We start from the raw sequence: 15520 nt of genomic DNA on the forward strand, positions 1-15520 counted from the left end.
CAGTTTAATAGTGACAATGTGTCGCAGACAGCAATATCAGCCTCTTTGTTCAGCTTTGTCTTTAGGAGATAAACACAGGGTGGCTGATTAGATTAATTATTAACTTTTGGAGGGAACTGCTTTTTATGACTGAGCTTAGAGTGAGTAACCATCTCTCATCACGCACACACACACACACACACACACACACACACACACACACACACACACACACAGACATCCATATCTAACTTATTATTTTTTTAAAAATCTGATAAATATTCCTTGTTAATTTTCTTGCTGTCTGCTATAATTTTGTGTCTTTGTCTTGTATTCATTTCGCCTGATGTTGTCTCACTCTTATTAAGCGTTTTGTTGTTCCTTTGCCTTTTGCTTGATTTTGTCTGTGAAAGCACTTTGTAAATGTTGTTTAAAGGTTATTATTATTATTTATGTTAAAAGTGTCAAACCTTGTAAGTAAAGTAATTTCTCCAAATACACCTAACATATATACACACACACTTCAATATAGTATAAACTATCTATGATATAAATATAAACTACAAGCACACGTACAGATTTACACACACACACACACACACACACACACACAAACTCGAGTACACACACATACGTGAGAGTGAGCCACATTTCTCACTCACACTGTGCATAAACACACAAACCTGCACATGCTCACATACACTTTTATGATCCAAGTAGTTAGCGTGCAGACTTGCAGCGAACCTAAAGTCGTGCTTGCTGATGTTCTGTCATTGCCAAAACAATTTTCATATTACAGCATGTGGACTTGAAGAAAGGTCAAGATATTTAGCCTGCTAGATATCTCTTGGGCGTCTGTGGCTCATGGGAGCCAGCGCTGATTTATCTCTGATCTGGAGCTTTTTACTGCGACCTCCAAAAACATTTGGCAATTTGGCAAATCAGGGCTAAATTGTTTACATTCCAGGCTCTCTGTCCCTTGGGCTCATATGTGCTTAAAAATCTGACATTAGATTCCATATTTAGTGAATGTTTGCGTCTGCTCTCATTAAGCTGATGGTGGACATGTGTAACACAATCTGCTTTAATATGTGACTTTCTTCAATGTTCTTCCAAAGTCTGCCTTTGAAAGCTGCTCTTTTCTGATCTTATCTCCACTTATCTTGTTATATTCTTTAATCTACTTAAGACTGAAGTCTACATTCTCAAACTGAGTTAGAAAACAATTTTAGAAATGAATTTGTTTTTGCTTCAAAAGGAAAATGATTTCTGCAGTTGTAGGAGGGAGCATGGCAGTCAGTGTTGAGTGAAATGTTGTTTAATCGCAAATAAAGTCTGTATATTCTTTGAAAGTTTAAACATGAAAATCATCCTGGCCCACCTTCAGTTGGGTGACGTGGCTCGCTGGATGTATAGAATGCAGACACATCATCTTGGCTGCGGCTCCCTGATTGAATTTCCAGACCTTAATACCCCTTAATTAGATGTTACATACCACTTACCCACCCAGCTCAGTGAGCAGTGCCACATATTATTCTACAGAGCGTCTGCTGAAGCCTGGAAGTCCTGACACATGACATGTAATTTCGTCAGAGGTTTTTTTTTTGTTTTTTTTTCCAAAGTTTAGTCTGAACTCAGTAAGACTTGAGACTTGTGGGTGATGGTTTCTGTCAGAAATCCCTTATACTGCTGTAGTCCAGCCTGTGTGAGACATATATAAATGTGTGTGTGTATATATATATATATATATATATATATATATATATATATATATATATATATATATATATATGTATTACGCTGACGAGCAACCACGAAGAAGTGACATTAAATCATTAAATATGATAAACCTTTGCTATTTGTTTTCCTAGTTACCCTACAACATGTTTATTATTTATTAAACATTCAAGCTTTCAGCTAAATATTAAATATATTTTACATTTCTGCTGACCATTTGCTAAAAAATGCAAGAGGTATTTAGATTTTTGTACTTTCACTGGCCCTAAAACCTGCAGATAACTTTCTGCTTTTGTGTTTTAGGATGTTCTGCCATCTTTCAAATGTTCATGTTTAGTCTCTGTTTAGTCAAGGTTTGTTTTCTGGTTTTGAAAACCAATCTGCATAGTTTATTATTGCCAATTTTTTCAGAAGACTCCTAGCTGTGCTGCTGTGTTGTTGTGGTGGTGTCACTGATTTTAACACTGATAACACTCATAACTATATCATGAACATACATACAAACTGTACGCTTGCATAGTCAGGGCTACCCCAAAGTTCCATACTGGAGTTACATACAAAACAAATGAAGTTGAGGTGTGTTGGGTCTTTTCTCAGTCCAGAGCAGAGTTGTGGCTCCACAGATCCGCTGATGGAGGACTGCAGCTGTTGCTGATGTTCTGCCCCCTCTGCACGGCTGGTGTAAACGAGGTCAAAGTTGAGCCATTGCAACATGTTCACACAGTCAGGAGAAAACTTATTCTGAATACCGTATTTCCTCAAATAGTAGCCGGGGCTTCTATTAATAAAAAATCAGTTTGGGACCTGGCTAATAATAGGGGCAGGCTATTATTTGAAGGAGGCTTTTATTAAAAAAAGAAAATCAGGGCAGCTCTGACCGGCACTTTTTAGAGTGTTCTTCACAGCGCATTGTAGCCAGTTACCCGGATGTCAGCCATATTGGAAGCACTCGGATGTAAACAAACAATGAACAGCACGCTGAATGTTCATTTTAAACAGGATTTAAAATGTCTAAACTACTAAAAAGCCCAGAAGAACGTGCGTAAACGGGTGGACTTTACAGAGAATGACTAGGACAGCGGGAGAAACAACGATATTTACCTACCTAAATACAGGTGTTGTGTTGAAATCTGTTATCCGTCAAATGATGCTTCCTGAATGATGTTCTCCGTAGCATCACCTCCGCGGTTGGAGATAGGATTTAAGTTTAAGGTTAGGCCTTGTAGAGAGAACTGTTTGGGGTTAAGGTAAACTTGGGGTCATGTTAACAACTTAAAGGAGGACTGGTTGGGGTCAGGGGTCAGGTTGGTACAGGTTAAGGTAAGGGGGACACATATCGACGGGGGAACAGACTTTGACATAACACCGGTAAGACACCCAGCTTATAAAAGAGGCCGGCTTTTATTTACTAAATAATTCATTAATAGGGGCCCGGCTTTAAATTGAGGAAATACGGTATACTACATGATTTCCTCAGAGGCAGTAACACGTCTGAAGAATAAGAGCATACAGCAGTTGTGTTGAGTCACAGTTAGTGTGCCGGCCCCACAGGCTCTCCCATTGACTGGTCCGATAGAGAGGATGGCTGTGGTGGAACAGGACTGTGTTTGTTATGTGAGAGGAAGAGGAATCTCTCATAGAGACAGCTGCTCATTTCTAACCCCGCCGGCGTACGACGCTCCCACCACCACAGATCCTCGTTTTACCAGCTCCCCCTCCATCCCCTCCGCCCTCCACCCCCACGCCCCGCAGAGCGAGCATTAGCCACACATGTCGAGGTTACTGAGGGAAAATACAAGCAGGGGAAGGGTCAGTGACTGGGTTTTCCCCGCGGAGCTTTCAGGGCAGGAGGTTTGTGTTGGTGTTTGGGTTTCTGGCTGGAGGAGGTGTCAGGACTGAGATAAAGGCCAGGAAGAGGCGTCTCTCTGGACAGTTGACACATGTGGCGGGCCTGATGTTTGAGGATGTTATACAGTGGTGGAGTCCAGCTCATGAGGACGGAATGTTAAAACCACATGTTACAGAGGATGAGGCTAAACAAATCCCAGAAAACTGCTTTTGAAAATGTTTTCTGCTGATCCCCCAAAAAATTCTGGATCCTAATTTCACCAAATGATGCAGACAGCAGCGCTGGAAGACTTTATTTCTGCAGAATTTCAACATCTACTGTCATCAAAATAGTCCCTAGACATCTGCCCTCAGAAACTGATTTCTGAGCATTATAAAATAAAGACCTTTCTTCAATCAATCAATCAATCAATCAATCAATCAATCAATCAATCAATCAATCAATCAATCAATCAATCAATCAATCAATCAATCAATCAATCAATCAATCAATCAAACCAGACAATCTCCAAGACAACATCCCCACGGGCAGACTGAAAACTAAAAGACTAAAATACAACAGGACAGGATAAAAACTAAAATACTAAAAGACAACAGGACAGGATAAAGACTAAAAGACAACAGGACAGTATAAAAACTAAAAGACTAAAAGACAACAGGACAGGATAAAAACTAAAAGACTAAAATACAAAAGGACAGGATAAAAACTAAAAGACAACAGGACAGGATAAAGACTAAAAGACAACAGGACAGGATAAAAACTAAAAGACTAAAAGACAACGGGATAAAAACTATAAGACTAAAAGACAACAGGACAGGATAAAAACTAAAAGACTAAAAGACAACAGGACAGGATAAAAACTAAAATACTAAAAGACAACAGGACAGGATAAAAACTAAAAGACTAAAAGACAACAGGACAGGATAAAAACTAAAAGACAACAGGTTCTGATAAAAAAAATTAAAAGACTAAAGGACAACAGGTTCTGATAAAAACTAAAATACAACGGGAAAGAAAATACAAACGATGTGAATAGTAAAATAATCAGTTAAAAGCTAGACCAAACAGGTGAGTCTTGAGCCTTCACTAAACAGACCTTTAGGATGATACGATTGTCTGTCTTGATTTCAGGATTAAGTGATCTGCTGCATTTCATTCCCCAGACGCTTCTCTCCCACCAATAATCCAACCTGTTGATATAAGTCATACTTCATCTCTCTCACAACTCTGACTCTGTGAGATAGTTTACTCAGGTTGGACTCTGAGGTTTTACTGGTGCAGCAGCTGCGCCCTGATCCACAGCTCCCAGTCCCAGTCCAGACTGGTGTTGACATTAGCTTGGCTGATGCCCAGCTTCCTTTCATGTCTCTGCTTCACAGAACAGCAGTTGTGGATTATTTTTCCTTCTTTATTTAAAAAAAGTTGTTGGTTTTGGTGTTGGGGTGGTTTTGTGACTGATCTGATGTGATTCCTGGTGCTTCAAAGAAATATCTAGAATATCATGGTATTTATGTGTGAAGTCTTTTTAGCTCAGTGGAAGTCAATACTGGGGAATCTCAAACCTTCATGATGCTTGAAGCCCAACTGCTCTGGAGGGGATATTACACTGATATAAAACATTAATAAATAAGTAACTTAATCTCAAATACACACTAAAGTAAAGTAAACTTTAAATACTTTTTAAATTACTTTCTCAAGCTCTCAATTTCCAGAAGAGACAACAAATATGTGTCGTTAATGCCATTTCTACAATTCATTGTTCATCTCATCCAACAACTACAAATAGCCTTAAATGTGTAAAATTTAAGTGAGGAATTACATCATTGACTAAGACAGAAATGACTAATTTTAATGTTTTTTTGTAATATATTAATTCATAACTCCTGAAGCATGAGGCATAAAAACAAAACTCTTGCCTACACTCATTGGTTCAAGATAAACTTTTACACAGTCGTTCAACTGGTTTTGTTTTTATGCAAAACCATTTTTGCACTGCTCTGTAACTTAAACACATTGTTTGAATGCCACTGAATTTAAGGGACATGTCTATATATGCACTCTGGCATTTGCTGCAGCAGTGTAATATATTTAGCTAAACTTAACTTTTGCAAAGCCCTGATATTCCCAGTGAGGCTTTAGGTTTTCTCTAGCAAACATGTCTGCAATTAGTTTGCTTGCATTGTATCTGTCCCTGTGCAGATTTAAAGTTTCTAAACATTTTCTGTGCTCTTGTGGGAGGTGTGGGCTCCCTGAGTGCTCTCTAGTTGACTCTGCTTCACACTACTTTTTCACAAAAGTGTGTTTTTTTTCTTCCATTATCAGAAATATGCACCTCAGGTCTTTATTTTCTGCGCTCCTTCGGAAAGTACAAACGAGATCTTTGATGTTCAGAGTTCAGGCAATCAGTGGTGATGAATGAAGCACAGGCTTTTGGCACAGAGCCCCAGTTTAGAAATGGGCTAGTAGCTCTGTGGGTCAGAGTGTGTGAAGGAGGGAGGGAGGAGGAGAGGAGAGGAGGAGGGAGGAGGAGAGGAGGGAGTGGATTAAGGGTGTAGGGAGGGAAAGCACAATAAGATAGTGTGCCCCTCTGTCTGATGCCTCTTTCTCTCCCCTCAGCAGTGAGAGGGTGGGCGGCACACGCTGCCCACAAAGAACGTGTGTGTGTGTGTGTGTGTGTGTGTGTGTGTGTCTCTTTTGGGGGTCTTTAGTGCTAAGTGTGTGCTGGTGGGAGAAGGGAGACCCCTCTCTTTCTGAGCCGAGCGTCAGATTCCTCCGGTGGTGCACATCAGGAATGTCCGTATGCTCTCGGCGGGTAAACAGCACACGCCTTCTCTTTGTGCACGTTACAATGAAACATTTTCTTTTGTTTGGTGCTTTTAGTAGCATCAGAGAGCCAGATGTCAGCATCACACTGACAGTTTCTCTCTGTCTGTTTTACTCATCATAATCCATGAATAATTTAAATACCAGTTGTCAACAAATCCTGTAAAAAGACCCAAACTCACACTGTGTCGGTCCGTCTCTGTGGCTCTTAAAGTTAAAGTTATTATTAGGGCCGGGACTTTAACGCGTTAATTAAGATTAATTAATTACACAAAAATTAACACGTAAAAAAACTGACGCATTTTAATCGCACTTATTTTTGAACCGCGGAATGTTTCTCACTGGATGAGTTTCTGGCAGACCGATTATACTGGAGCACCAACTAGCGTTCATGAGTTCAGACAACAACAAACCACAGTGAACATGAAGGAAGAAGCTGATGAGACGCTTTGGTTGGCCCCGTGGATGATGGGACATTTTGTTTCAAAAAACCAACGGATGGAAGCGTCGATAAGAGCATGGTTTTGTTGCTATGCAACAAGGAATTCACATATCACCGCAGCACATCGAGCCTCAAGTATCACCTCAATGCAAAACATATAGCAGCTAGCGTGGACGTTAGCCCGACTTGCTATTGCTACACTTGATGGCAAAAATTGCACTGGTCTGTTGGACTTGAACAAAAATAAACAATATTTTTGTTGCTTAAGCTCATGTATACAGTCATTATTCAATGGTATACTAAAAATCCATGTGAAAAAAATTACTTCTCACTGTTCTCAGGTCAAATATTTAGATGCGATTAATTTCGATTAATTAATTACAAAGCCGAGTCCCAGCCCTAGTTATTATCAAACAGGCAGGAGGAAATCATGTTTTATAGTGCTCCTTTGCTGCATGTCTTAACCATCTCTGCCATTAAAAAGGCCGAAAAGATCCAGAAATGTCTGAAGGAAGTGCAGAAACCACCAACATGGGCAAGCTCTGAACACATCTGCTTTCAGTCTGATGGAGTTTTAACGTCTCGGGGCATTGCCCAATGATCCTGGTTCTGATACAGCCAGATATCCAAGGCTTCATTGTTTTTAAAGTCTGCTTAGCAGCCTTAGTTTGCATCTTTCACAAGCAGCCAGTTTAAAATGCATTTATGAATGCAGATTATTTTTTAAATGCAAAAGCTTTTCTAAAGCTGAGTCATCATCAGACAACGGCTACTGCTAATTTTTTGTTTCTTACCAAGATAAAAAAAAACTTTAGATTTAGAAGTGTTAGATAATTTATTTTGTTTTCAGAGTTAATTTCTTATTTTAAGTGTTCAACATGCTTATTTCTAGAATTAACAATCTTAATTTAAGAAATCTTGTCAAGTGAAATGATCTGTCCATGCAGCAAGATCATTTCCCTCAGATTTATGACACACCTTTTTTGCAGCCACAAATTGTTGATGTGCATTCAACCAAAGCCTGCTGGAACATGGTCAGTACTACTCAGATTACAAACAGAAACCAGACCCTTTAATATTGAAGCTTTGTCCTGTTTCCTGCAGATTCTGCATTCATTTGCAGATATCTAATAATAAAATAAACATATCCTCACAGATCATTTTTGTAACTCTGGAATAAACATTTTCCATCATAATTTGCACAACAACAAAGTGAAGGAGAAGTTATTTCTCCGTCAAGAAGTTCTGATCAAAAGAGGAAGTCATTAAATTATTTTTTATAAATATTTTCTCTGTATCTGACAAAATGCCCCTGGTTGTCTCCAGGTCTCATATGTTCCCTCGCTCCCTGAGACACGTTCCACCTCAGGAACGTTTCCTTCCGGGAAAGATGAATTTGTTTATGAGTTTCCTCTGAGTGTCCCAGGACCTTTTGAAATGTGCAGTTTTCTTGTTCAGAGTGGACAGCCGGGGGCTTAGAACAACACACTGCTCCTCTCTGATCCACTGCTGACACTGCAGACCTGAGCTTTACCCCGTGTGTGTGTGTGTGTGTGTGTGTGTGTGTGTGTTTCACTATGCATCCATTCATCTGCTAACCAGCCAGGTGCCCCTCTCCTCTGCACCAGAAGTGTTCTTCTTCAGGGCTTGTGGGTCAAAGGTCGTTCATATGGCTCATTCAGAGAGAAGAGGAGGCGAATCTCACAGAAGTGCAGCGTTTGTTTTTCCCATTAGCATTAGCTTGTCACGCTAATGAACAGCGGCACATGTGGCTATGCGATTAAGAGGGAATCCACTTGGAGGGCCCCTCAGTCATATTTCAGCAGCCGGGGCTTTGCAGAGTTTGGTGCCTGTAGTCTGAATGTTCCACCATCAAACAAATCTAATCTTCAATAATCATAAGAGAAGAAAGGCAAAACCTGGAGGATTGTTCCTGTTCTGCACCACAATCTGCACTGTCACTATTTCGGTCGCATCCAAAGCCAAAAAATACAAACAGACTAAAATACAAACCTCCAAACGTACAGTTAAGACCCCTTCCTGAATTCTCCAAATTCTCCAGTAATTCTGCACAAATACAGCAGAGCAATGATTAAATATGCAGCTGTTAGCTGGGGGGGGGGGGACCCTGCAGCACCAGGAGCAGTAAACTCAACAGGTCAGCAGGTATAAAAGTGTTTTCTGACTGCTCACTAAAAAGCATCTATAAACATGCAGGTTTATGGGCCTCCTGTGTGACTGCAGCCTGGTACAGATCTCTGAAACACAACACGGCAGTGATTTGCATGCTCCGAGGGTTTCCTGTTGGTCAGAGAAAGGTCAATGTCACGGTGACTGAGGCCAGTGCAGCTTCTTGGGCCATTTAGACAATAAAAAGTGTCACATTTCATTACCTTAAAGTCTCAAACTAATATCATGAACATAAATAATCTGTCTGTGAGCTCAACAAACTGTTGGAGACGTTTTGTTGGCGGTTTTTAATTAACTCAGTTCAGAAAATAACTGAACTGAGGAAGCAGTTTTTGTTTTTCTTCACATCAGATGCTACAATAAATATACATTTGAACAATTTAGTTAGTTTCTTAGACTGTTTTTTTGTAGCTTCTTTCTGGGTCATTAGATAAGCCAAGTTTGTCATTTATCACAAATAAGAATCTGTGTTACACATGAAGACCTTTCTTTACATTTTCTGTGTAATGAATGAATGAATGAATGAACTGCACTATCTCCATTCCTATTAATTTATTGCTCATAATGGTACTGTTTGTCCTTGTATTGTGTTTTTGTCTTTGTCTTTCTTTTTCAATGTGTGTTGTCTGCATGGAGAAGACCAATATAAATTCCTAGAATCTGTATACATGGCCAAATAAAGTTGAATTAAATTAAATTAAATTGAATTAAATTGAATTGTTGGTCTTTTTGTTGGTCTTTTTTTTATGGTCTTTTTATGTAAGCTGCTTCTAGTTGTTTAAGCTCATATTTTTCTTACCTCTCCCTGCAGGGTGAGCGTGTGTGGCTACGGGAGGATGAGCAGTACCTGCCCAGCACCGTGTCCTCGTGCTCTGGAGGTGTTGTTGTGTTTGCCACAGACTACGGACAGGTAAGAACCACTGAAGCTGCTTTCACTGGACTCTCTATCTGTCTTTTAATACTGATATCTGATCCAGTCCCATCAGAACCTCTTATCCTCTTTCCTTTTCAAAGAATGTTTATACAAACTACATTTTTGCTTCAGCATCTCAGTTTGCACTCGCTAAACTGAACTTCCTGTCTCCCACAGTACATTACAGTGGGTGCATTGGGATCAGGATGGAGGAAATGAAATGTTATTGTAACTCATGTTAAACGCCACTTTTGTGGTCTCCTGACTCGTCTGAGAAGACGTCATAGACATGAAGTGCATTAAGTGAGGGAACCAACAATGCAACCTAACTTTATTTGCTAATTGCGTAATTGTTTCAGTTAAACCTCTGAAGTCCAGGAGATTTTGGTTCAAATTTGTCAACTTCCTATGCATTAATTTCTGTCTCTGTTTAGCATCTTTCAGTTTGTCCTAACATCACATGCATGGCTCCTTTTTCTCAACACAAACTTGGCTATCAGTCTGATTTTTCATTTGATTTTGATAAACAAAGTATAAAGCTGCCAGGAACCCTAAATACAAACAAAAGACACAGGTTTCTATGGAACAGTACCAATTTTTTTTTTTTACCAATTTATACAAACAAAAACAGCAGAAAAAATAATAAATAATAAAACTACAAAAAAAGTCTATTTGCATGTAAATTAAAAATAGTAATAGTTTTCATTGTAGAGAGTAAATTCACATTTTAAAAATGTTCTAGAAACATAAATGTCACACTGTGAAAGCTCCTATGATTGAACTTTCAACTGGCGTTCTCAGCTTGTCTACATATCATATATAAATAAAGTTATTACTGTAAATAAAACGTGTGTATTTTCAATAAATAGATGGACTCCAGAGGGCTAAGTGACTCACTGAAGAAGATGAAACGACCATTCATATGACAAAGAACGAACAAAACAAAGAAAACAATGATTCTGCTGTTGTTGTCTCATCATGTGACAAACTTCTCTGAAAACATGTGATCTTTTTATTTGATTATTGGCCTAATTTGCGTAACATTCATAGAACATCAGATCTGGTGAAGCAACAAAAATGAAGTCATTAAAGGCATTTTTAGTAGGTAACATTTTGTTTTCCTCAGCTGACCTACAAAAACAAAAACAACTGTTCCCATTTTTCCTGTACATCTTCTTACTCTAACACATTTGTTCACCAAGAGAGCAAAGGCTTATAGAGTCCACTTATAATTTAGGATCAGCTCAAGATGCTGCAAATCCCCTAAACCCCATATGCTTCTGCATTATCTCTCTGATCCATGTGTTGTCAAAACAGTGCGTACAGACCAGGTGAAGGACACATGGGACACAGGTCACAGTGGGTTTTATGTCTGTTTGGGTTGCTTTTTAAGAATTAACATAAAGATGGAAGATCTGACAACATATTGTGTCAGTTAGCTGTGATATTTCTCCTCTGTAAAGTGTTAAACTCCACAGATTTGGATCATGAAGTGTGTGTCTTCACACAGTGGGAACATTTTGCTGTTTAAGCTTCTGCTTTGACTTTAAACACTAAAACGATCAGGTGGGAGACAGACGAAGCTACCAGCATTATGTTGTGTCAACACACCTCGCAGTTATATGATTTCTGTGACACACACACACACACACACACACACACACACACACACACACACACACACACAGTTGATGAGCCCTGCGGAAAACTATCACAGCTCAGTTCAGCTGGTTTACGACTCCTTCAACACTCTGAGGAGACGCAGTTTGTTTAAAGATGTTGTCAGTTTTGAAGTCAGTTTTATAACATGACAGCACCACAAATTTTTAGGTGACAAACATTTTGCACTCATTTATAGCTTCTTCACTGTAAAAAAAAAAAACCCTGTTGTTTTTACGGTAAAAAAAAACATGCAGCTGTCGTTGCCAGAACTTTACCGTAATAAATACAGTAGAGATAAAATAAAAGATTTTTCCGTCAAAAGAAACGCTGTTCTGCCATATAATTGACAAGAAAATAAAGATTTTACCATTAAATATTACAGTATATTTTTGTTAGAGATATGGTGTTTAGTACATTTAACAGGAGAAAAAGTATTTTTACAAAAGATAAATGCTAAAATTACACTGATGCTTGTATATATATTACAGTAAATACATATTACAGTGTATTTTACAGTGGAGTAATGTAGTTTAAAAAAACAAAATTGTAAAATATACTGTTTTGGCTTATACAAACATTTACTGTATTTCATTGTTACTGAAACTGAATTAACCCATTTATCATTTTACGGCCTTTTACTGTCGTGGTTTAGCAGTTTTTCACCATCACCTTCACCATCTGAAGCCTTTAAAGCAGGCCAACAGACAGTAACCTGTGTGAGTGTTGGGCTGACAGCTGGAACAAAGACTTCCTGTGTCGCTGCTGTGCAGCAGAGGGTCACTACAGAAGACGGCCTGTAAATGTGAGCGCTGAGGGATTTAGGGTCATGTTGAGCCAGCGTATTGTCCTGCAGATTTACTGTCAGATTAAGGCATTCTTATCTCCGGGCTCCAACTCACTGCAAGGCTCTGTCAGACCTGCTGCTCACCAAGCTAATGAGCCTCCACACCAGTTTATATCCTCCAGCAGAGCAGGCGGAGTTGGTCCCAGCTGGGCGGAGTTTTATCGTTATTTCACAATTATCGGCTGGATTTTTGTGAAATCTGGTCCAGTCATTCATGAACTTTAAAGTTTAATACAAAGCTCCATTTGAGGCTGAAACAGTTGCAAATTTGGTCAAGTTCTTGAATCTTAATTCTTAAACTTCATGTGCAAAAAAGGTGTGTCTAAAAACAAGATAAAAACACTAAATCTGAGGGAAATCTTGCTGCATGGACAGATAAGTTCACTTGACAAGATTTCTTGAATTAAGATTATTATATCTAGAAATAGGCATGTTGAACACTTAAAATAAGAAATAACTCTTAAAACAAGATAAATTATGTAACACTTCTAAATCTAAAGTTTTTACATGCTTACATGCCTATAGATGCCAAATCTTGTTAGCAAGTCATGGGAAAATGTTAAAAACTAAATGGGACTGATGGATATCAAGGAAAGTAACTCGAAATTACAAAATCCAGATAAACTAAAATGCTCAGAAATTAATAATAATCTCAAATTTCTGTAGATCATGTTGACCCATGTTGATCATTTTAACTTCAGCTGTTTTCCAGAGTGATACATGTTTGTAGCTCTTGGCAGCAAAGAGAGAAATAAGTCTACATTTGGAAACAAGGTGATACACACAGCAAAAAAGACAGATCATTTAACAATCTTATTATGAAATCTTGTCAAATGTAATTATCTGTACATGCAGCAAGATCATTTTCCTCAGATTTAGTGTTTTTATCTTGTTTTTAGACACACCTTTTTTGCAGTGCAGTTCCATCATCCAATTAAATTCGCATATTTCCAATACTTTGGTTTATGACAAAACCTGCAAAGACAAATGAGAATCATGCTAACAGGCTAAATTTTAGCACATGAGCTCTGTCAGTCTCTGACAAACAGACCTGAAACACTTTATCCTTTGAATGGATAACTTCTTGTGTCTTCTCTAATCCTTTCTAATCATCTTGTTTGTCATTATTTTGTCATTTCTTCTCTTTATTCCGTCTCTTTTTGTCTCCCCTTGTTAAATCATTTTCTTCTTGTCTTTTTTGTCTGTTTTCTCCTGTTTCTTTAATCTCTTCTTCACTTTGCTCTTCTCTTGTTTCTTGTCTTTCATTCAGTAAATTCCTCTCCTCTTCTCTTTTGTCTGTTGTTTTCTCTTCATCTTCCCTTTTTTATTACTTTACTCCTCTTGTTTTTGTCTCTAATCATATAAGTTAAACTTTGCCAGCAAAATTCCTCCAGATGACGCAAAACAATTTGCCCCATATGACGTAATTTCACACAAATTTACAAGTATTGACCCGAATTTCTTCATTGTTGTTGGTGTTTTTTGTTATTTTTTAATTTTTTTTTACCTAAGTTAAAAGGGAGGATACTTGAATAAGCCTGTGGCTTCATTACTCCTGAAACATTACTTATTCTTCATTAGCTGGATTTTATGCGGTTTTATCTGTGTGCAAATACAATCAAATTAAAGTGCTGGAGGGGCACAGAGCTGAATAAAAAAAAAAAAAGTTTCAGTTTAAATTATACACTTTTTTCTCTTCTTTCTCTCTGTGTTGTGCTCCTCTTATTGTGTATTGTTTCTTTTTTCACTTTTCTCCTCTCTTCTGTTTTTCTCTCCTTTTTATTTTCTCCTCCCCTCTCATTTTGTCTCCTCTTGTTTCTTCTTTTTGTCTTCTTGCTGTATGTCTTTGTCTCTCTTCTCTTCTTGCTCCCTGATTTGTCTCTCCTGTCTTTGTTTCTTCTGTTGATTTTTCTTTCTTGTCTCTTATTTTCACGTCCTCCTCTCCTCTTTTCTCCTCTCTCATAATTTCATCTTGTTCTGGTCTCTGTGCTTTGCTGTAAACACCTGTGGCAGCACTAATGATGCTGTGTTCAATGTTCATTAATGACAGATTGCTTATTGTCCAGATGGACCGGAATGTTTTAATTTGCTCAGCTCAGAGTTTGGAAATAAAGGCAGCAGGAGACTGTCACTCTCAATCTGTTTAAGAGCTTTAAAAGTATTAGTATTAACTGCTAAAAATCTCTTATGCTCCTACTGAGACGAGTGTCAGATCCGTACAGAGCGTCCAGAAAAACCCTGAAACACAACATACAGATCAGTGAGTCATTCATCATGTCATAAAATCATGATGTTTATTGTGGTCATAGACAGGTGTGTGAAGACAAATGAGTGCATGTGTCTTTTGTGTCTGTCTGTCATGTATTTGTGAGGATTGTGTATGTGTGCGTGTGTGTGTGCGCGTGTTTCTGCCAGCCGTCTGTTGTGTGTAACTGGAGACAGACGTCACCTGTTGAGCCTCAGAGCAGATGTTGCTCTTTGTGGGGAACACTACTGTAAGCCCCGCCCCCTGCAGTGTGTGTGTGTGTGTGTGTGTATTTTGACAAATTACTTTAGTTACAAGGTTTGATACTTTTAACCTATATAGTAATAATAATAACCTTTAAACAACATTTACATAGTGCTTTGACAGACTGACAAACTGACTAAGAGCGAGAAAAGATCAGGCGAAATGAATACAAGACAGACAGCAAGAACATTAACAAGGAATATTTATCAGATTTTTGTTTAAATAAATTTGTAAGATATGAATAAGATATAACGTGCATCAAACAAACAAATAAATAAGCATGCAAACAAATAATTGAAATGGATAAATAGATAAATTCATAAATGAAATAGACAAATAAATAAGTTAATATCAATACACAATAAATAAAAAGAAAAAAATATAACAAACAAATAATTAAGTAAAGATAATTACCGTGCCTCCATGGTTGAAAAAGCACGCTAAAGTGCCTCTAGAGTGGTGAAAACGAGAGGAAGTGCCTTATCCAGGTGCAAAAAATGATTGGGTGCCCTCGAGGGTGCCCCTTCATATAATAAATTATGATGAAATTATGATGGAGCCGATGAACGGGG

The 15520-nt window shown here is 38.3% G+C and overlaps 1 protein-coding gene across 1 annotated transcript in view; it reads left to right on the forward strand.

The window, feature by feature from the left end:
* myo10 (myosin X) overlaps positions 1-15520 on the forward strand; it is a 174510-nt gene that overhangs the window by 36997 nt on the left and 121993 nt on the right. Inside the window, exon 2 of the mRNA XM_059343807.1 lies at positions 9832-9930. Coding sequence (XP_059199790.1) covers positions 9832-9930 — 99 coding nt within the window. The remainder of the gene's footprint in view (positions 1-9831; positions 9931-15520) is intronic.

The sequence above is a fragment of the Centropristis striata genome, chromosome 11, assembly GCF_030273125.1.
Source record: "Centropristis striata isolate RG_2023a ecotype Rhode Island chromosome 11, C.striata_1.0, whole genome shotgun sequence".
In the NCBI taxonomy this organism is placed as follows: Eukaryota; Metazoa; Chordata; class Actinopteri; order Perciformes; family Serranidae; genus Centropristis; species Centropristis striata.